The sequence below is a fragment of the Citrus sinensis genome, chromosome 7, assembly GCF_022201045.2.
Source record: "Citrus sinensis cultivar Valencia sweet orange chromosome 7, DVS_A1.0, whole genome shotgun sequence".
Lineage (NCBI taxonomy): Eukaryota > Viridiplantae > Streptophyta > Magnoliopsida > Sapindales > Rutaceae > Citrus > Citrus sinensis.
In genome coordinates this window covers 21,518,969-21,543,604 of record NC_068562.1, presented here as the reverse complement: position 1 = coordinate 21,543,604, position 24,636 = coordinate 21,518,969, and the positions used below count along the sequence as shown (strand labels likewise).

At 30.8% G+C, this 24,636-nt stretch overlaps 1 protein-coding gene and 1 long non-coding RNA gene across 7 annotated transcripts; both read right to left on the bottom strand.

The window, feature by feature from the left end:
• Positions 1–3,929: 3,929 nt before the first annotated feature.
• Positions 3,930–19,387, bottom strand: LOC107176345 (uncharacterized). Of its 6 annotated transcripts, none has more exons than XR_008050690.1 (4): positions 19,034–19,387; positions 17,685–17,828; positions 4,442–7,779; positions 3,930–4,323 (listed from the first exon to the last, which is right to left on the bottom strand). It is a non-coding gene; the product is annotated as an uncharacterized LOC107176345 (long non-coding RNA). The 6 variants fall into 6 exon arrangements; XR_008050694.1 differs by having other exon boundaries at positions 3,930–4,639; positions 4,893–7,779; XR_008050693.1 differs by having other exon boundaries at positions 3,930–4,988; positions 7,691–7,779.
• A 607-nt stretch (positions 19,388–19,994) lies between these two features.
• On the bottom strand, positions 19,995–23,839 carry LOC102624352 (root phototropism protein 2). Its single transcript, XM_006464897.2, has 6 exons — positions 23,527–23,839; positions 23,375–23,444; positions 22,844–23,221; positions 21,658–22,401; positions 20,772–21,278; positions 19,995–20,496 (listed from the first exon to the last, which is right to left on the bottom strand). Exons 1-5 carry the CDS (start codon positions 23,580–23,582, stop codon positions 20,772–20,774), a joined length of 1,755 nt encoding a protein of 584 aa, XP_006464960.1. The 5' UTR covers positions 23,583–23,839; the 3' UTR covers positions 19,995–20,496.
• Positions 23,840–24,636: the final 797 nt, after the last annotated feature.

The following is a 24,636-nucleotide window of genomic DNA, read 5'->3' as shown; positions in this document are numbered from 1 at the left end:
TCACTTATTTATTGGATAATAAATGTGAAGTTACTTATCACTCTATTAAATCTTCTAATAGATAAATATTATATCAATTAGAACTCAACTATTGAGATTCTTAGTAAAAATACTCTTCTTGAAAAATTGAACCATTCCATTTTTCAGTGTTAAGGAATAAAGTGAAGAATTGATTTTCAAATGGGCCCCCACATACCGAAAAAAAGGTACTACAAATACTGTTATTTTACTACCGATTGTTTTCTAACATATTATTTTATCACTAAAGTTTTTTAACAATTATTTTTCCCACTTAATGTTTCAGTTCTTATTATTTTACTATCAAACTGTTAACTCCATTAATAATTTGCTAATGTCATAGGTTTATTAATTTTATGAATTTTAGTATATTCACTATTTTAATAAATTCACAAGGTATAATATTTACAATTTTATCAATTAATAATTTTAAATATATAAAATAATCAATTGATAAAAGTATTATTTCTTTCCATATAATTAATTTTATATTTTCTAATTTAAAGAGTTAAATTATATTTACGTAGTTTATGGGTAAAATAAACTTTTATTATAATTTCTGTTAAAGTTTTATTAACTTTAACGGTTTGGTGGTAAAATAATAAAAACTAAAATATTAAATAGAAGGAAATAATTATTAGAGAATTTTAGTGGTGCCATGGTATGCCATAAAATATTAGGTGATAAAATAATAATATCTCAAGATAAAATCAACATTTTTTATTTATAAAATATTGTGTTGTCAAATCTAATGATCCCACTTTGTATAAATCATTATCTACAACATTTATTTCAATTAATTTTTTTTTTATTTTTTAATTTTAAAATAATTTTATTTTTCAGACAAATTGTCAAATATATTAAATTTTTCGTATCTTCAAATATTACTATTAATATAAAGTACCAAATATGTTTTCACCTTCATAAAAAACTAATCAAATCTATTCTATAAAAAAAATACTAAAACATCATTTCAAAAACAATATTAAACGCACCCTTAAATTTAAGGTTTGCTTGCATTGAAGAACCAAGAATTATCATCATTCATCGTTTTAGCTCATTAAATTTATGTCAACATTTAGCAATACACATCTTACGTTTTTCCATAACAACCTCCAAGTAATAAGAAATAAGGCTATGGTGCCTCTTTGACACCAAACCCCATATTTTGTCCTTTTCTTATCAATTATTATCAACTATTAAATAATTATTATCAACCATTTGATTTAATGTAAAAGTATTTCAACGATTTAGATGAATTTTCTGAGTTATTAACTCTCCAATCCCTCCCGTTTGTTTCCAAATTAAGAAAATGACAAAGTTTCAATATTTTGACACATGATTCTAAATCGTTTTAAATTTTTATAATTAAATCCATTGATCTTGTTTGACTGGTAAAATAGTTTATTTTTAAACTTGCAATAATATATATTAATAATTAACTTTATTATATAATAAATCTATATGTTATTTACTAATCATAATTTATCATCGGATAAATTTGATTGCATACTAAATAAATTAACACTTATTCCTTCACTTTCAATAAATTAAAAAGTCATTATTTCATCCTCAATCATTAGAATTTTTATTAATTTAACCATTGACCACCTCGACAATATAAAAATTTAATTACACCCTTTGTTTATTTGATGAAATGATTGAAATGCCCATTTCAGTTAAAGTGCCTATTTTAACTTGAAATAAATAAAATATCCATAATTATAGCTTTAACTTCCATGTTTTATCTCTCAATTTCTTTCACTTTCCTTCATTTTCTCATTTGCCAAACAACCATGATATCAATAGATTAATTTCATTAACTGGGTTATGATTAACTAATTGATCCGCATTATGATATGCATGCTTGTGATGTGAGTGTGAACTTGTAATTATGATCTTTATATAATCACATCTTAATGAATTAATTAATTTCAAGATCACCTTTTCTCCCTCACATTCTGAATAAATAGCTCCCAAATTTCATTGAATACACAATGAAATTCGTTTGCGTGCTTAGTCGGGCCTTGCTCCTAAGTTCAAAGATGTTAGGGAATTTTAATCCCGCCCAAGATCTTGCAAGAAAAAATATCAAATAAATAATAAATAGAAAAATAGATGAGAATAAAACCAAACACACAACACAAGAATTTACATGGAAAACTCCTATACTGGAGAAAAACCACGGCCGCCAAGGATGAATGGAGAAAAATCTACCATGTGAAAAATTATTATAATCACTCTAGTATTCTTCTCATACCCAAAATCCTAATAACACCCAATCTCTCAATAGATCTATCGTTTCTCTCACACTAGAAACTGTCTACATGCAGAGAACTTATTATTGTGTTATGTAAATAAGTAAACTCAACCTCCTTAGATAATGATTATTTCTTGTAGGATAAGTATACTTTTTCTTATTTAGTAGCATTCTTCCTTGAATAAGTCAAGTCCCAAAGGGTAAATTACATATTCTTTAAATAGGAATCCTACTAAAGAGGAAAATATCCTAGGAAATGTCTTGTTGAAAAATAAGACATATTCCCTAACATTCTCCACCTTGGCGAGTTTTTCAATTAGGTGATAAAACATGATCCATTATGTATCCACACAACCATGTCATGTCCACCTTCTTTGCTCCACCAAAACTACACTCATATAGGGCTTATGAGAATCACTCCATCATGGTTACAATCTTGTTTTCTATTCAGCAGCCATAATTCTCTACACCAAGAATCATTATACTCTACCTTATCCAGAGTACATATATTCAACACATGTCGATCACCTTACTGAAAATACTCACTCTCATGTTTGGCTTCCTTGAGAGTCCTCAGCCATTGACAAAAAAAAAAAAATTCACCACACACCTTGCATAAATGCCAAACATGCCTTGTATGCAAATCTTGTGGACCCACTAGCAGTAAGCATTATCTTCCATGGCACTAGGGGCTTACAATGAGGATATTTTCATCATCTATTATAGGGAACCATCATCTCCCATAATGTTGAAAGACTTTCCGCTAGTGATACTATCAGTATCTTCATATACTGACTTGGAGCCACTTGCTGAGCTTGCTCCATTTACTTTCCAACAATCCCTTTTAAGAAGCCCTGATTGTTTACACACCCAGCAGACTCTTTCTTTTGTGATCTTGATCCCCACAATTATCAAGATCCCTTACAAAAGTAAAAGCCATTACACCTTCTCATGATGATTAAATGATCTTGATCCCCACAATGATCGAAAGGAAGTACTCTTTTTTTGTGCATTTTTTTAAAAAAATAATTGCACAAAATAACATTTTTCATGTTAAATAAATGAAAATTAAAATCTAAAAAGTATCCTTACAAAATTTCAACAGAATATCCCCTATTTCGCTAGATGCATTCAATCTCTATATATCAACAAATGGATCACACACAACCACAAAAATATGTTAGATCAAAATTCGCTAATAAATGAATTAAAGCGGCTAATATGCAAGATGTCATAAATTTCTAGAAAATTTTTGGCATGACCTCCCCTGAAATATAAGTTCCAATTTATCAAAATCTAACAAAATATATTACACACTTTCTGCACTTCAAATAAAATTTTTCAAATCAACTGCTTCAGCTTAATTTAAAAAAATCATATCTGGAGCCTCATGCACCCTTTCATGCTTTCATCCTTTCATTATTCAAATTAAGTTTCAATCAGTTACTATAAAAAAAATCACTTAATTAATTTACCATTAACTTGTAACACAAGCTTTATCCAAAATAGTAAGGGTTAGTTGCAATTGTTGTTGAAACAATAAGGGAAACAAATTTGATTAAAAAAAGAAAGAGAGAATGACATAGCTTCTAGTGAAAAAGACTAAGTATGTTATAAGAAGTAACATATCTATGGTTTTTCTCTCTTGCAATAAAACCAACATGAAAGTATTTTTTCATTATACTTTTTCTTCAACAAAAATAATAATTCTTCAACTTTCTCCACAACACAAACTTTTAAAAGTTTCCTACCATCAAATAGTATTCCTTCGCTTTCTTTTTTTTTTATAAACAAAATACAATTTAAAAGTTCTAAAAGCATATGATAAATAGTTTTTACTTAGTACATACCTCATGAGTCTTATTCCCCCAAAGATCACATAATTTGTCCCAATCCTCTTGTTTGACAACTTTTGGTAGATGTGTAGTGCCTCACTTGGAGGCCTTACTCAATGTCTTGTATCGATAATCAACATATCGTTTGCCCATTATTTTGTTCAAATAGCACAAAACATGCATTTGATAAAGGTCTAAATTAAACAACTCCTGCATCAATGAATAAAAGCAAGCCAAAGATTATTAATATGTGATTGTAACAAACATGTCAATTGTAATATTGTTGTTAAGAAAGTTTATATACATGTAAATATTTGAATAAATCTACCTTTCCATCCCAAGGAATCTTCAACCATGACACTACACGAACTGGAGCACAAGTTTAAACGATTGTACCACAATTGTTAATCAATTCTTTATAATATTTCCTTCTTGTTCATTCGTAATTGGTGAGATGATGATAACTATTCGGCCCTTTAACCTCACCATAGCCATTATATCAAGTAAGGCCTTGAGAACTTTGCACCTTTAGAGTTGAACATATATAAAGAAGAAATCACATAATAAAACAGAACACTAATCATACAAAGATAATAGTTAAGGAAATATTAATAGGAATTTGAGCTGATTTCGAATTGCAAGTAGAAAATTAATCAATTACAATAGATTTCAATATCAATAACCTCAAAGTTGCTCTATCAAACCAAGATAAAAAAAATTCATCAATTAATCAATAGAATAAATTAGACAACATATAGTTCAAGTTTATAATTTGTTACCTACACTACTTCAAATATCTTGCAATTCTTCTATAGTGTGAGGAATTGTGTTATCATGCAAAGTTGGAGTACTCTGTGCAGAAGAAGTTACATAAACTGGAGCCATTTGAAAGATAGAATATATTATTTAAAAATAAATTAGATTGTAATAAATTAAAGAAAATAATAAAATAAAAAAGGCTATAAGAAAATTAGTAATTAACCACATTAGATTAATTCAACAATGAAAATAAGTATGAAATTAAATACCCTATATACTTTAGGTTTGTTTTAGTCCAAATAAGAGTCATCCAAATCTTATACAAGTTCACAATTTGCAATAATTTAATCACCATCATCCAAAATGACTTTAACAAATTCATCATCACATAGAGATTTTTGCACAATTTTGGCATCAATTAAATTTGCAGCAACATCATCCCTACTGAATGATTTTTCACCAAAACTATCCGGTTACAACATTAAAACAATATAACCATTTGCGTTAGTAGATTGGTCCTCATCCTATTGATATACATCATGATCAATATTGTCATCATTCCCTTCATTTTTCTCTTGGATATCCCACACACCTCTTTAATTTATATTTTCCACTGCATTGCACTTTTTACTAATTGTAGGTTTATTAATATACATTACCAATTGTGCTTGAGTTGCTAGTACAAATCTACCTTCGTCATACCATGTTTGAGTAACATTGATTGATGTAAGATGATAATCTTTATGTACTATTTTCTTCTTCAGATGATAATCTTTACAACCCGACGCCATGACAAATATACTAACTCAACGACATCATTAAAACTCCCAAGAAATCAATCACATCATCATTGTGTGAACCAGAAACAAGTACTCCACTATTTTGGGTCGTACGACGATCATCACTTTCATTTATAAGAAAACGTACACCATTTACATTACAACCCAAATAGTTATATATTTTGACATCTCGCGCAAATGCCAATGAACACAATAGGTGTTCATCATCCAAGGATCCTTGAAGACACACTTCTCTCACCCAAGCAAAAAAACACATGTATCAAATCTTGATCACACTAATATTAATTAATATTTTATAGTAAAGAACCAATACTTTATAGTAAATAAATAATATTTTATATTAAGGAAAACACTTACACTTGACACAAACCATTTTAAAATAGTTTTTGTTGAATTTCAAACAAATTTGTTTTCCCTTCCATTTCCATCAGTCTCAAATGTTCATTACAATAACTAATAATTGTTAATATACTTAAACTAAATTCTATTAGTAAGCACAAATGCTAAAGAGAGTACTTCACTTTAAGTATGGTTGTACTTCATCAAAATTGTGTAGTAGAAACGAATGAGTTTTATCATTATCATCTTGTGATAATTCTTTAAATTTAATTGGCTGAAATGGTCAAGCTTTTTGTAATAAAATTGAAAATTCAACCCTCAATCCCCACCATTAAGATTTCACTGAGGTGGGGTAAATTTTGTTTCAATTTCATTGAAATACATTAAACAAAAGTCAATGCCTTATTAACAATATTGCCTTCCGCAATTGATCCATCCGCACGAGTTTGTTCTTGACATATTTCTTATATTTACCCAAATTTCTGTTAATATTCAAAGTTATATTGGTTAGATAAAATTAAATACTATGATGACATGTGTGAAAATGAAAATTATAACAGAATAAATACCTTTCAATTGGATACATCCATCTAAAGACAACTAGACCACTGTATTTTGCTTCTCCAGTTAAATGTACAGTTCAGTGTACTATTATGTCAAAAAATGATGGGGAGAAATACGCTTGAACTTGTAAAGTATCAAGATGATTCCTTTTTTCCCACAAAGGTTTCTTCAATCATTGTTTTCACACATAATTGCCAATACACACTTCCTTTTTTAAATGGGCATATCCCAATTGGAAGTAGTTACTCGAATAAAACATAACGATCATGGATTTTTAAACCAAACAACTTACAATTATTAACATTTACACATATACTAATTTTTTATGCATAGCCATTCGAAAACTTCACTAATTTCAGGAATTGACAAAATTCTTGCTTTTCTTTCAAGTAACAGCATAAATTGGCAAAAACAATAAAAACAACAACAAAAAATTGCAGCTTAAAGTGATAGAAATACAAAAAAATAAAAACATAGGCTAATAGGCTATGATGAAAAGCAGTTGCAAATCCTATTTACCACTAGCAATGCCAATATGTCATGTTTAAGAAAGACACCTAATATTTAGATCGATATTGTAAGGGTTGTCATTATACATATGTCAAAAATAATCATTTCATCCTATTATAGGAAAATTATCCATTCGAACAAACCTAATGTGCAAGCCTATAGCACCAAGTCCCATTCTCACCAAACCTCAATTGCCACAACAAATTCCACTTACATAATTAAATAACTTTCATTATATTGTATCTCTTGAGTTGTTCACAATAACACTTTGGTAAAGAGTGGGATATGGAAATTATGTTTGCATAAAACAAAAACCTTGAAATGATATGTCTCAATGAGTAAATTTTGCACAAAAAATAAAAGAGTGAGCAAAAATCCCACCTTCAGATGATATGATACTCTTTTGTGTGTTTTGTACACTATCTAAAATTTTTTGTTCCAAATCTTTGAAATTCCTGAAGCGTATATGAACTTTAATGGTACATCTAAGTACTTAAACTAAATCTATTAGAACAATAAATCCTTTGGTGAAAACCATCACTTAAATTCTCAGAATATTCATATTGTATCACCAAGAATCAATAGATAAATATACGAAAGCATACCTGAATCCATAATACTTAATTGTTCTCTGGAATCATGTGGTTTGTCTTTTAGATCGCACCTTCTCCTAGAGAATTCTTTAAACTTCTCTCTGCATTTTCATTGATGATGGAATGTCAGTAGAAAACAGAACAATACATGTGATTAGGGACCATAACCACTTATATAGATAACTTTTCCTGTTATCATTAGGTATTCCTATTTCAATTTATCGTAGAAATAGAAATTATCATTAAGTCTTTACACATTAGAAGTCCACACCCTATCAGATACATTAAAACCCAGATTATCAAAAACCTTAATATATCACTTTTAATTGGATTTAACCTTATATGATAATTTGTAACACATAATTATTCATGTTTAAGCCAAACGTTGGATTAAGGATCCAACAGTCTCCCACTTTAGCTATATTTGTAACCTTATAATTATGCTTTACAAAAGATAACTGTATGAGCTCAACCTTACTGTCATTACCAAAATGTATATATAACTAATTTAGTCCATTAAACATACTAACATAAGATCAAAGCGACTTTTGTTACAACTACTGTAACTCAACCTATCAATGGTCACTATGATAATATAATTGAATAATATGAATCATGATGTAGATATGTAGTATAGAAATTTCATTCAATTTGATCTTAACATGTCTATATCCAACTAGTTCATCTTAAACCTTAGTAAGATCAAACTATATCAAAATCAGAGTGTGAATAAAATAAAACTTTATTTTTATAGAAAATAACTCGAAATATTCATAAATTGAAATAACTGAAAAATGTATATATAGTAAAAGTATCTCAAATCATAAACTCCAACAAAAACTGAAGTTTCTTTAATGGCACAACACACATATGAGCAGTGTGCTCATGATATATTTTGGTGGCAATCATGGAGTTTATACTGATGTGCTCTATAGATAACTTAGAGGTATGCATTTCTACAGAAAATACCCAAAAATATCCACTCTAAACTCTTTCTTTAACAATTAGGAACTTGATGTATATATACTTTGACTTCGTTAAGATCCTATTGTTGTTGGAATATAGCATTGCTAATTTATAGTCAAAAATAAATTGAGTGGTCCATCAATACCATCTACTATACACAGCCCCGTGACAAAATTTTGTAGCCATATTCCATGATTAAATGTCTCATAACATACTACGAACTTCTGTGTCTCATAACAACCATATTCCATTATTTCTCTCAAATTGATTCAACTCCTTTTGCATTGGCATAATGCAAGATTCATCATTTTCCACATCCGCAAATGATCTTGGTTCAATTTGAGATATGAATGCATCAAGCTCACATGTATTCAATTTGAGAAGTACCTTCTTGTTGCTCCATATTTATTTGTTCTTGTCTATCCTTTTGATTTTCATGTGGTGCATCCTCTTATTTATCTTTTGATAATTTTTCTTGTAACTTTTCATATGCATCATCATCAACAACAACTTTCTCCGTAGAGGAAGGGCTAGACTCATTAAATGTAACATGCATAGATTCTTCCACAATTAAAATTCTTTTATTATATACTCTATAAGCTTTACTTGTGTTTGAATAATCAAGAAATATACCAACATCAGATTTTGGATCAAATTTACCAAGATTATCTTTCATGTTCAAAATAAAACATTTTCATCAAAAAACTTTGAAATAATCCATATTGAGTTTTCTATCTTTCTAATGCTCATAGAAGTCTTATTGAGATAAGATCTAATCAACACACGCTTTAAAATATAGCAAGCAGTGTTGACGGCTTCGGCCCAAAATTACTTAGACAATGTATTTTCATTCAACATGGTCCTATCTATTTCTTGAATATACATATTCTTTCTTTCAACAACTCCATTTTTTGTGGAGTTCTATGTGATGAAAATTGATGATTAATGTCAAAATCATTACAAAATTTCTCAAATGCATGATTTTTAAATTCTCCACCATGATCACTTCTAATACAAAAAATAACATATCCCTTTTCATTTTGAACTTTTTTGCAGAAAAATCTAAATGCATCAAAGGCATCATCCTTATTAGATAAGAATAATACCCTTGTGTATCTAGAAAAATTATCCACAATCATAAATGCATAATATTTATCACTTAAACTAGCATATTTAAAAGGTCCAAATAAATCCATTTGAAGTAATTGAAGTGATTTTGAAGTTGAGATATGGTTCTTGTTTTTTAAAGAAGTTTTGATTTGTTTTCTAAATTGGAAAGCTTCACAAATTCTATCTTTTTAAAAACCTATTTTTGGAAGGCCTTTAACCAAATCATTTTTCAAAATTTTTGAAATCAAATCCATACTTGCATGACCTAGTCTTCTATGCCATAACCAACCATCATCATGTAATGCGGAGTAACATTTATCATTAGTGGATGCACAATCTATATCAATGGTATAAACATTACCACATCTATTTCCTGCAAATAAAATCTTGCCATCACATGCATTCTCAATAACACATTTTGATTTATCAAAGATAACTCTATAACCGTTAGGTACCCAAATCTTTTTGGGTCCTTGAGTGTTAGTAATGGTTCCTTTTGGAATCCAAACACAGTTGACTCAATGGTATGCATTTCTTTTTAATGAAAATCTATATTTCATATAACCATTTTGATTGCAATAATGACAAACAATTTTATAATCACTAGTAGAGGTAACTTTAACAAAGTAATTCTTATAATACTTTTGCTTCAACTTAGGCTTATACCCAAGTTCTCCTTTATCAAATACACATTTTTGAGAGTTTAGTAATTTTTCTAAGTTATTTTGACCACTTGTGAATTTTAATAAAATTTAATTGAGTTCATTGCTCTTTTTCTTAAGCACTTTATTTTCTTTTATCAATTCATCAAGATGTGATTTTTCATGCTCATATAAAGTACTTTTTTTTACCTTTAAATGATGCAATCTTATCATGCAACATTTCATTATCTAATTCCAATCCCTTGATCTTTTCATTCAATGAATCATTGTATTTTTGCAGGGCATCCTTTTCATTCGAAAGTTCTAGCATTTTCTTTTTAAAGTATGCATTCTTTTTACCAATTTTTAACCAATCATCACGCAATTCCTTAAAAGCATCACATAATTCATCATAGGTAGGATCCATTACTTCCTCAAGTTCGTCAAATGATTTATCTCTAATTGCCATGAGAGCTAGATTTGACATCTCTTGTTCCTCTTCATCATCACTTGTTTCCCCATCGCTGTCATCTTATGTGGCTACCATTGTCTTCTTCTTTAGCTTGTTGAGAAGAGGACGTTCTGATCGTATGTGTCCAACTGCACTCATAACAAGTAATTGGCTCATTCTTCTCCTTTTGGTTCTTATAGTTTCTAAATATTTTCCGCTCACCGATTTTCTTGAAGAATTTTCTAAACCTCCTGGCCATCATAGCCATGCCTTCATCGTCAAACTTGCTTTCTTCATTACTCTCATATTTTAATGCTTTAAGTGCAATACTTTTCTTCTTCTTTTCTTCATTGCCTTTTTCTACTACCAAATCTTCCTCATATGAAATAAGAGAAATAATTAAATCATCAATAGGCAAAGTGTTTAAATCTTTAGCTTTCTCTATGACGATTCTCTTAGATCTCTATTCCATTGGTAAAGACGTAATAATTTTCTTAACTTTTTCGCTATTCGAAAACGTTTTTCCTAGGCCTCCTAATGTGTTCACAATATCCGTAAACATAGTATACATAGAATTCACAGTCTCATTTTGTTCCATTTGGAACAATTCATATTGTCGAGTATATCTACTAATCTTAGATTCTTTAACTTGATTTGTCTCTTCATAGAAAACTTCAAGTTTGTTCCATATTTCTTGAGCACTCTCACAACTACACACTCTATGAAATTCTTTCTTATCAAGAGCTCAAAATAAAGCATTCATTGTCTTGGAGTTTAAAGATATCTTTTTCTTTTCTAACTCACTCCATTGACTTGAAGGTTTTGGAATATCATCTTCTACTTCATTTTTCGTCATATGCATGAATAGATCATCACAAACAACTTCCAAAATTTCATAATCTAAAGTTTGCAAATAAATCTCATCCTAGGTTTACAGTCTAATTGTGGACTGTCCTTCCTTAAAGGTTGAGTCATTTTGGGTTGCCATGGATCTTTTACTCTTGACGGGTAAGTCCTAATAAGAGAACCAAGTTCTGATACCAAATGAAATACTAGTTATGCAACCCAAGAGAAGGCGTGAATTGAGTTTTTAAACATTAAACTAAGCAAACAACACAACAATTTAATCTAATGCCTTAATAAAATAAAAAATAATAAATTTAACAATGCTCAATAATAAAATAGTAAGGGAAGAGAGTGCAAACACAAATATTTTTACGTGGTTCGACAATCCCCACCTACATCCACGCCTCCAAGCAAACCACGCTTGAGAATTTCACTATCCAAGCCTCCCAATGCTTTAAATGCTTAAAATTGAATTTCAAGGTGTCAATGGACCTTTACAACTAGAGATTATCCCCAATCTTTTCACTCAAGTGTTTCTCACACTTACACACTCACAAATTTTACAATGAATTCAAGAATTACAACAAATACTCTCTTTTAAAGTGAATGTACAAATAATAGCTCAATGAAGATTTAATCTATGATGATTTGCGAATTGGAAGCTCAAAATATGTTATTTTCACTTTTTTATGCTTGTAAAAGTCTTTAAAAATGAATTGGATTTGAGTTTTATCTAGTTTAGATACAAAAACTATTCGTTATAGACAAAACACCAAGTAGCTGTTATAAATTTTGGCTTTGAAAATTTGACAATTTGCCTCAAGCAGCTAGCCGCTAACCATTGCCGGCTAGCCTTTAACTTTACCATATTTTTTATATTTACTTTTGGCCCAAAACTTAAAATATGGTCTAAAACCTTTAAAAATTACGCTATGGCCCAGAATGTTTTATATTTTTGTACATATGTCCAAACCCAGAAATTCTAAATGATGCTCGTTATTCCCAAAACTTTTTAAAATTATGCTATAGCTAAAACTTTATAATACTTCTCAAAAAGGTTCTTTTTATAATGCTTATTGATTTTAAAACTTTTTCAATTTAATCCAAAATTTGAAAAAACTCAAATCCACAAAGTACTTGTCTTATAAATATAAAACCTTTTGGTTTATGAAAAATAATTATTTATTAAACAAAATCTTGAACTTCTCAAATGCTAAACCATGTATATATGAAATCATATTGGCTTCACAAAAATTTGTCGCAATAATGACTTTGTTGAGCTATCTTTGTTATTGATCAAGCCATTGTTTGTTGAGTGTCTTGATCTTGATTTCCCTAGATTTACTTGCATAAATATCATCCTTCAAGAACTAGTGAATATGTGAAATACAATAGTTATCATATCATTTAAGACACATGTTTGCTATCATCAAAATTACAATATGTGTAGCCCTTTAGGCTAACAAAAGAGGCTGTAAGAGAATGTTTAGTACTCGTCCAGGTAACATTACCTTAGACAGCAGATAGGGCTAATCCTAAGTGGATTTCATACTATCTTGACATCCAACAAAATCGAAGTCAGTATACCCAACAATCTCAAGCTAATATGACCTCCAATATATAAACATGTAGTCTTTTATTCTCTGTAAGTACTGTAAGACCCCGTTTCGCTGCTTTCTAATGGTCTACTTCTGGATTACTCAAAGATCTACTCAACATTCCAGTAACATATGCAATGCCGGTAGCGTCAAGCATAACATACATTAAACTTCCTACTAGTAACTCATGAGGAACTTTCTGCATTTCCTTATCCTCAAAATCATTCTTAGGGCACTAATTGAGACTAAACTTGTCTTCCTTAGGCATAGTGGTATCACCTTGTTTGCAATATTGCATGCCATATCTCTTAAAAACTTTTTGATATAACTATTTTTTAATAATCTAGAAAAATCTTGGGAGTGATCTTAATGTATTTGTATCTGCAATACAAAAGAGGCGTCACCAAGGTCTTCCAATCTAAAATTCTTAACTGAAAATATCTTGGTTTCATGCAATAAGCCTATATTGTTGTTAGCAAGAAAAATTTCATTGACATATAAAACCAGAAAAATATACTTACTCCCACAGAACTTATAATATTATTACTTAATGAAAAATATACTTACAATTGTCAACCAAATTCATCTCGAAACTGAATGAGATTATTACTTAATGAAACTTGAGATACCATTATCGAGATACTTGCTTAAGCCCATAGATAGATTTCTTGAGTTTGCAAGCTATATTATTTGGGTCTCTTGACACAAAGTTTTCAAGCTGCACTATATAGATAGTCTCATCAATTTCACCATTGAGAAACATTGTCTTCATATCCATTTGATGTAACTTAAGTTTGAAATGTTTATAGTCAATGCCTTCTTTCTATATAAAGCCTTTTGCGATAAGACTGGCCTTGTACCTCCCCACTTCGTCTTTTAACTCCCTCTTGGTCTTAAAGATCCATTTGCAACAAATAAGTTTCGTACTTTCTGGCAATACGATTAGATTTTATACGTCTTTGTCCTTTATGGACTTCATCTCTTTATTTATAGCATCACATCTACTTCTGAGAGTTAGAACTTTCCATGGCTTGAGGAAAATTGATTATATCATCTTTCATTACTCTAATGTCAAGCCCATGTTCTTGGAGAAATACAATATAGTCATCTAGCACTGCACTTCTCTTTTCACTAGTGGATCTCCTTAATGGCATAGTTCTTGAAGTGGAAGAGTTTGTTCTTTGGGAATAATTTCATGTATGGGGGTTTCTCAATACTGTTATGATCTTTTGTGTCTTGAATAAGATTAGGAATAAGATCCTGATCAATGCCAATAAGACCTGTGGAAATATCAATGTATTCCTCTTCGAAGACAAAGTTCTTAACTGTATCTTCTCCCACGAACTCAACATCCTCAAAGAACTAAGCATTTCCTGACTTGAAAATTAACTTAGTCGCGGGATCATAAAACTTGTACTCCCTTAGAGTGTCTAATAAAATAGCAACTCACCACTCTTGAATACAGTTTTTTTTCATTATTCTTATAAGGCCTTGCCTCCCCAAACATGCAAGTGCTTTAGACAAGACTTATTGCCCATCTAAATTTCGTAAGGGGTTTTGACAGTCGCTTTAGTTGGAACCCTGTTAAGGATATACGTTGTAGTCTTAAGTGCTTCTTCCCAGAGTGATTCTGGTAAAGTAAAATGAGAAATTATACTCTTCACCATGTCCTTAAGCGTCTTCTTTTGTCTTTCAACAACACCATTCATAGTGGGCAAACCCGATGTAGTGTACTGTAGGACAATAACGTATATCTAATATTAACCATCACGATCAAATCTGATGCTTTTAATTCTTTTCTTAAGTTAGTTCTCAATTTTAGCCTTAAAATTTTTGAACATATCCTACTTTTCATTGAAGAGATATATATTCATATCAAGAAAAATCATTTATGAACATCATAAAATATTGTTGACTATTCTAAGTAGCTATAGAGAATGACCCACAAATATAAGTTCTAAGACATCCAAAGTTCTTTTGGCATAAAATCTTCTTTTATTGGTTTATTTCCACTTTATACAGTTAATACAAACATTAAAATCTAAAAAATCAAAGGGTCAAGAATTTTGTCTGACACAAGTCTTTTTATTCTCTGTTTGGAGATTTGACCTAACCTCTTGTGCTATAACACAACTGAATTCTCATTGGTTTTCTCTTTGAACCTCGTGTACTATATTACAAGGATTCATTAAATGAAGTAATCATATCAATCAAATAAAGATTATTGTAGCTTGAAAAAGTACCAGAATTAACCAATTTTGAATCATGAAACAAATTGAATTTTTCATTTCTAAATGAACAAGAAAAATCAGATTTGTCCAAAGTAGAAATGGAAATCAAATTTTACCTAAAAGACGAAACATTGAATGTTTCATCAAGATATATATAAAATTCAATCTTTAATAAAAATCTAAATATTCTAATTGCTTCAACTTCAATCATCTTGTCATTGTCCATATAGATGTATCTTTCACTATCACTAGGCTTCTGGCAATTTAGTCAACCCTGCATAGATATACTGATGTGAGTTTTTGCACTAGAATCTATCCACCACGTGTGTCTATGTATTAAAGTTAAATTAACCTAAAAAAAACCAAATTAAGAAGCACACCTTCCTTAGCATGCCATGCATGATAATTGGTACAATACCTTTTCTTATGCCCTTCAGCTCCACAGAAGAAACAATTAGTACCTTCTAGATTATTTAGTTTCTTTTGTTGTTTATTTTGAGGTGTTGTATTTGCAGCTTCTTCATCCTTCTTCTTTTTCCCGCCTTGTCCTTGCTCTTATACCTTATTGAAATTAGATTTGTCAAGAGCGTACCTATTTCTACCTTCGTTCTTGACAAATGATTTCTTAATGTCTGCAAGGGACTCCTTAGCTGTAGTTATCTTTTCAGACATAGAGCCTCTAAATGAATCTAGAATGATCTTCTTCATAATTATCATACACATGCGATTTGATTTCTCTCATCTTTACAAATCCTTCTGATTATCAAAAGTACTCACATCAGTAAGTGGTAAGGGAGAACCAACTCTTAACACAAGGTTAAGATCTATGTATGCGAGAACTATAAAGAGGTTCTCTTACCATGCCTTAAAATGAGAGCCATTTAGTATAGTAATAGAATTGTTGTTGGCTGCAATATTAATAGGAGTTATAATTGAATAGAAAACAACAAACAAACAATACAAGCTCATGCAAGTCTCGAAACAAAAATAAATTCAAATAAAGGCATACCTCATCTCAAGATACCAGAAACTCTTTTAATATTTCATCTTTGGACAAAATATTAACTTGTAAGTGATATCTTGGTGTAGTAATTAAATACTAATAATAAGTACACATCAAATAATAAATCTGCCTTTGGGCTGATTTACAATTCACATGTAAAATCGAATATTATCACATTTTTACTATCACAAGTGCACATGCAATTCTATCAAATGTGGACCTTCCTTTGGGGCTTACGATATTCATAGAAATTATATACACATAACTGTTTATATTTAAAAACAAATCAATTTTCATAAGAGAGTTCACTTTAGCGAAATGTCGCTTCAATTAATATATATATATATATATATATATATATATATAACCAACTGCGCCTTATGCAGATTGTATATTTTAAGATAAATTAATTGAAGCGACATTTCGCCAAACGTACCAATACTTTGAATTTAAAATTCTACCAAAATTACCCTAAAAACATTTCATTCAAAGTCAATGATCAACTATTGACATGGTGCCTAAATCGAGTCGAGTCAAACCTATTCGAATCTTAAACCAACCCCTTTCTTTTTCAAGCCCTATTTTTTTTTTATATTGTTTCCTTATGCGGTGGCCATGGCCGCTGCTTGTACCAATCTGCCATGGTCTGGTGGCTGCGGCTTTCATTCGTTCAGCCGAACCTTGCCCGACCATTCAACCACTTTCCTTCTTTTTTCCTTTTCCTTGTGCAGCGGCCATGGCCACCGTCTTTTCCTCAAGCTATCGCGGCTGAAATTGTGAAGCGCTATAAGGACAACCTAGGCCAATGATGCTGACACTAGTGATGGCAGAGGCTGCCACTGACCTATATTCACAATTTTTAAAAACCAAATTTCCTTATATATATATATATATTTCTAATTCCAAATTTTTAAATTTTTTTTTTCTTAAAAACAACTACAATTGTTCTCACACTCAATAATACTAGAATAATTAAATTAAAAAATACTAAAGATTTAATCATTAATTGGAAATAAATTTGATTCTCAATGATTCAATATGAAGAGGCTATGATACCACTTGTTGGAATAATAAATTCTTTGGTAAAAATCATCACCAAAATTTCAAGAGCATTCATATTGTATCAACAAGAATCAATAAACAGATATGTAGAACCGTACCTGAATCCATAATGCTTAATTGTTCTCTAAAGTTGTGTAGTTTGTCCTTCAGATCAACATTTTCTCCTAGAGAATCCTTTCAACTTCTCCATGTACTCTCATTGATGATGGAATGTCAATAGAGAATAAAAATATATGTGTGACCTGGGGACCATAAGGACTTATGTGGATAACTTTTACTATCATCTTTTGGTACTTTTATTTCAACCCATCATAGAAATAGAAATTATCATTAAGTCTCCTCATATTAAAGGCCCAAACCTTATCAAATACATTAAGGTTCAAATTATCAAAACCTTAATAAATCACTTTTAATTGGGATTAACCTTATATGATAGTACGCAACACATAATTATTCACATATAAGCCTAATGTTGGATTAAGGATCCAAAAATGTTGGATTAATGATCCAACAAAATCGTCTAAGAAAATACTTGGTAAACACTATTGAAGATAATCCAACTATGATCTAACACCTTAATCATATAAAAGTGTTTAATTAAGAACGAAAATACCATCACCACCAAAAAAAAAAAACAATTACTCAAAATATTGTGTAAAGCAAGCTAAGATCAAGAATTTTTAGATAAACAAGTAACAAAAACAAAACTAAAGCTTAATCAATACCCTAGCAGAACTGATGTAGGATGTTAATTTAGGATTTTAAATTTTTTATATTTTAAGATTTTTTATTTTAATTAGAGTCAATTATGGTACGTGTCTTACTCTTTTATTTTTATTATAATTGTGATTTAATTTTCCTTTTTAAGTTAACTTAGGAAAGAAAATTTTCTCTATTATAAATAGAGAAATCTTATTATTGTAACTTCAACATTTGATTAATTAATAAAACCCCTCTTTTATAATTTCTTGTGGAATTATCTATAAAGAATATCTCTTGTAAAGTTGTTTGGATTAGAGCTTAATGCGTTATTAAAAAATCTCATTGAGTCACTCAATTTTGAATAAGATCTAATCACACTTCGATTAGAGCGTACCTAATCGCATTGGCTTGCTCCGTTACTAGAATGACATCTAGCGTTATCTATCGTATCAATTTCACTTCCACTACGTCGCTCCGTCAAGAACTCAACTCAATCCCAAATAACAAAATCCCACCTCCGAAATGCAAATCAAGAACAACCTAGATCGCCCATTTCATCCAAAGAACAATCCACAAGCAAGATCCACAAACACATCCACAAGCAAGATCCACAAACACAACTACGTATATAAAAAGATAAAAGATGGAAACAAGATAACACTTGTTCAGTGAAAAGAATCACACAAGAGTAACCTAATGTGCAAGCCTATTGCATCACATATCAAATTCAGTTGTATAACCTTACCTTACATTGCTGACAATGGCAAATGAAGCCAAAGGCAGCAACAACAACTGGAAAGAGGAAGCAAATCAAGAACGGCTAGAAGCTGCAGTGTCGACACACTCAAACAAAAGCGACAACGATAGTAACAGACGTGGACATGGGCATGGGTGATTGTTAGCGGCGGCAATGGCTATATCATGGGCGTGTTTGCGTATGAGTGAATGTGTATGTCATTCTCTCTCTCTCTTTCACAATTGAGAAGATGAAGTCAAGAAATTAAGAAAGGAGAATTAGGGATTGTGTATGTTTTGGTCTTTTGCCATATATGTTTTACACACACACACAGAAACATATCTTATATTTTCATTGCTAATATTTTTTCCCGTTAAAATTTTTTGGTAAGCAAAATTTTTTTTAGCAATATGTTCTCTTTAGTGACGAATTCTTTGTCGCTAAAAATAATAATTAAATATCATTTTTTCTATTAAGAATCTGGCATCAAAATTTTCTTTTCTTGCTAAAAAACACTTATTGCGATGAAAGTTTTTACATCGCTAAAGACCAATATTGTTGTAGTGACCTTACTACCAGAAATAAAAGCTCTCTTAGACTACCTATAGGAGCAGTTGTTATAGTTAGAAAATAAATAATAGAAGTAGTAATTTATTTCTACAAAGAGAAAAACAAATCAGAAAAACATATTTATTTCTTAGCTGGGCGGATTTTTGAGTGAATACAAACAAAATTTTTTTTATTTTAAATTTCAATAACAGAAAAACAAATTAATTTTCTTTTATGCCTCACGTCATTGGAATTCTGTTTCTCCACAAATGATAATAACTAATAATCGTACCCTCGCGTATATTTAAATTTTAATTATATTTGTTTAATAAATAAAGAAAATCCATTTAATTTATCCGTTCAACTTTCCTCAATAGCAATAAAATGGACGTCCGATCAATTAAGATATTTTTTTTTTTTAATGCAAGACAAACGAAATTTCATTAAGAAGTACAAAGCAGAACACAACCCCAGAATACAATTTCAAAAATTTAAATCAGCTCTAGTCTAAGCCCCTGGAGTTAATAACAAAGTAGCAAGATCAATAGACATAAAATTTGATACAGAAATCAACCGGGAAAACCTAGGTTTATTGAAGTTCAAGAGGAAACCAGTGCAATTGGGATTTCCCGTCACAATTACGTACACAAAACTTTCAAAGCACCATTGGAGATATCACTTCAGCTCGTTCAAACGACCCTCCGCCACTTGTGTTAGTTTTCCCGATCGATAAATACCAAGTGACGAAGTCTGACTTTCTACGTGTAAGAGATTTGTAAGTTCGAAATCAAAAGGCTTCAAAATTGAAAAATTTTCCAGCAAAAATACAAATCACCCACTACACCCACGAAAGCTTTCATAGATCAATAAATGATGTCGAGTAAAACCACCACAACTCTACAGATGGAATAGCACCTTCACAACTGAAAGGGTAAAAAATCATTAAGATCAAATAAATAAGCAAAGAAAAAGGCGAAAGTAAGAGGTAATAAATTTAACAAAAGTTTAGTTTTGATTTATTCTCTCATACATACAGTACAATCATAAATTTAACATTTAATTACCCAAATTCATCGACCCCAAAATAAAACCAAAAAGAAAAAAGAAAAAACAATCATAACACACAAATCAGAAAACAATTAAGTAGATCATGATCCCCGGAAGTATAAAGAGTAACATCTCTTATTATAACACTTACTTAAGAGATGGAGAACCTTCTCCTTCTGGGCTTGGTACCATCCATAGCAGCAACGTCATCATCAATATTAGAAGTATCCTTAGACCCATGCTTAAAGGGATTCAATTTGCCAAATGTCTTCGACATTGATGAGAAGAAAGTGTGCTTTTTATGCCCACTAGTACCACTCTTACTAGAGCTACCTGTCCCTGCTTGATTATTACCTTTCTGCATATCCGAGATATAAAGCTTCATCCTCGTCAGCTCTGACCTCAATGCTTCGTTTTCTTTAATCAGCGATACGTCTGCCTGCAATTGATTCCTTGTTGCTGCGGCATCCGGCGTGCTCCGATCGTTGTCCAGTCCGCTTCTTAGCTTTAGCTGGTCGTAATACAAGGCATGCAATACAATCTGCACTGGCAATCGCTTGTTCTGTGATGCGTGAACTCGAGCTTCGTAAGATAGTTTTAGTGGGTCCATTGAACTGCAGATTTTCTCCCGCTCTATTTCGTCGAGATTTGGATGAGCCTGCATTCCCCCATCAAATGCACAAAATTAATAATTGAAATGAGCAACGCTCAAAATATGTATGTATATATATATATTATTCTTTGGTACATACACTTTTATATTTTTTATACAGACATATTATTAAAAAATTACAAAAATTGTGTTAGATTGGTGACATAATTATAACGCGATAATTTATTGTTTCCTTGACACCGTGAATAAACGGGTGGGATTCAAATTGACTCAAATTTGAGAACATACGAATACAAGTGATCCAAAAATGGCCGCACCTGTACCTATTGGCAAGTTTTTTTAATTAATTAAGGAATGTCAAAATTAAATTAAAAAACTAATCACTATCAGATTAAATTAAACATCTCATCACTATCATAATTACCTTAAGATAGATATCAATGGCTCGGTAGAGATCATCGTCAACTTTACGTGAACCTTTGGGAACAAGATTAGCGATTCCATTGAATTTGGAGATGCTTAGCTCGCCAGAAGTTGCTATCTCACCCAGATAAGTACCGACAGTTTTGGCAACTCTGTGCATGGCAGGGGAACATGAACAAGATTCTCTAAAATCACCAGACCCACTAAAAACAGCCATGCTTTTCTCTTTCTCAACGAACCCACTAATGATCTTTCTCACGCTTTCAAGATCAAATAGCCTCTCCCCATCGTAAGTAAAAGAGAGGACCAAAAGATCATCAACAGAAACGTGCTCCAGAATAGCTGAAACTCTTTTCTCGAGCTCGTTTTTGCAAGAAGTGGAGGCTTTAAGGAAAATAGCAGATCGTAGAAGGCAACAGAGGAAGTTGATTGGGAAAGCTGCTTTTTCGGAGGGCATTAGAGAGACAATGGATTCGAGAAGCTCACGTTGCTGGTATCTCACCTGGGAATTGGTAGATTGAGCATCCGAAGACTTAGTTCCATTGCCTGCAGAATGGTCTCTAACAAGATCTCTAAGTGATCTCTCTGTGTATGTTATCAAAGCACTTGCTATGGTTAGGGCTTTTGCTCCTCGTTTTTTCATGGCAGCAATGATTCTGCTGAAGAATTCAATGTCAATGATCGATAGCTCCTCCGTCCACCAGTTTGGTGGCGTGCGACAAGGGAAGTTCGCTTCGTAACAAGCCTATATATAAATTTATATATATACACAAACATAAGCAAAGCAAAGCTTAATTAATTAAAATTGGAATTTAATTAATTCTTCATTAATTAACACGTACTGACAGGATCCAAAATGTGTTATAATTGAAATAACATCTTTTTTTTAGTCTGAATTTTACTATAAAATTTTAAAGATCTCTCACTGTATATTTTTCTATCAGTGTATAAAATGAAATAAAATTAAATTTATAACTTTTTTATTTATTAATTATCAATTAAAATCCTTCCTTCATCGGCGCTATATTAAGTTTTTAAAAATCTCTTATTATATATCTTTTAATAGTAATATATAAATAAAATTTAATTATTATATTTTTTATTTATTAACCACCATCAAAACACATAAATTGAATTATTTGTTCCGTATTAAAAGAGAATCATGATCATTGTAATTGTGTATGTACCTTAGCAGTAGCAACATCGATGCATCGTTGAACAATTAAGAGGTCCTCTGCGAGGGGAAGAAGAGCTTCGCAAGATTTAAGAACAACAACGGCACCAGAGAGACTTGACAAAGCGACTTGAGAGAGGAAGTCTTCAGTGCGACCAGCTAGGTTGTTCTCGCAATACTTGTCAGTCATTTGGAGAAACTCAGCTGCACAACGCAGAGCTGCAACGTTGTGGACTGTGATTTCAAAGTTCACTCCATAACAGAATTTCGCTGCCTTTTCGAACATCTCAGGGCCTCCGGGAATGTTAGATAGATTGATTCTTGTCAAGTCTGCTTCTTTTGATTCAATTATCAGTTTCCTTATGTAATTGCTCTTTGCTACTAACATGAACTGATCATCATCATAACATCATCATCATCATCATCATCATCATCATCACCATCAATCATGGAAGCATAATTAACGAATACAATTATTTAGTTGTGTAATTGTAACTTAATTTAATTTTTATATATATTTACACACGCACAAACACTCACACACCTTATGAAGAGGGAAATTTGCTTCACCAACTGCAACCACGATATCAGTTGGAATTTCCTGAGAAAAAACCCTGCCAAACAGAAATAAAAATTTAGAATAAAATATTAAGTGAATTAGAAATGGAGTAGTTTTGTACCAAATTACTGAATTACCATTGCCCAGTTCTTTCTTTGGCACTAGAGAACCTTTTGTTTAGAGGGGTAGCCATGGCTGTCTGGTTTGGGGAATCTGATATGATGAGAGAATCAAGAGATCATAGTCCGTATAAGATTACCAATATCTCTCTTGTGCTATATAGAGAGATTTTTCATCTACATGTAAAAAAGATGATGAGGGAATATTAATATATATATATATATATATATATTTTTTTTTTTTATCTAACAATTAAAATATTTTTAGATACTTTTTTTCATTTACGAGGTTGGACCATTCTACCCCATTTTCAGTTCCTGACAAAAGAGCTTCGAATTTAACTATCTTTATCTTGTTAGTTGCATGTCAACGCCACTCAACTAATGTTAGGTTATCTTTTAAAGCTGATTGACTACGAAATTGACTTCACCTCGTTTTATATTTTATATTTACTTGCTTCCAAAGAATCTTATCATTCATTTGCATTTATAATTATGTGTAATTTAGTGAGTTATATATTATTAATTTTTTTTATCGAATACCTATTAATGGATATCAAAAACATAAATCAAAGACAAAATGAATTTAGGATCTAAATTCCATCATATCAGCTCCTATGACTCACATAATTCGTTCCTTTCTTTTTGGAAATTGGAAGCAGCATGCCAGCATGAATTTGCCATGATCTTCTCCAATTATGATTCTTTGGCTATTTAAATTGCTTTAGATGTAACATGTATAATTAGAATATGGAGTCCATCAATTCAACTCCTATTTTTTGATAATTAAATGAACGATTATATATAAATAATTTGGGATTAAACTGAATTATTTTATATTAAATTTTGATAAAACTCATGAATTTTGTCCAACACCGCAATTTTTTAAATTACAATTTTAGGTTTATTGAGACTAAACACATATATTTATCATATATGCTAAAAATCTATGGAGATTAACTTAAAAATTTAGTTCCACTAATAGTATTTAAAGAAAAATTTATATATATTCTGTATTTTTATACTGAAGAAAAGTAATTCCATCAAACCGGTGCCATCAACATTGCTCAACAGGGACACTAGTTAATATCATATAAATTAGTGGTTGTTAAGTGGGAACGCGTGTCT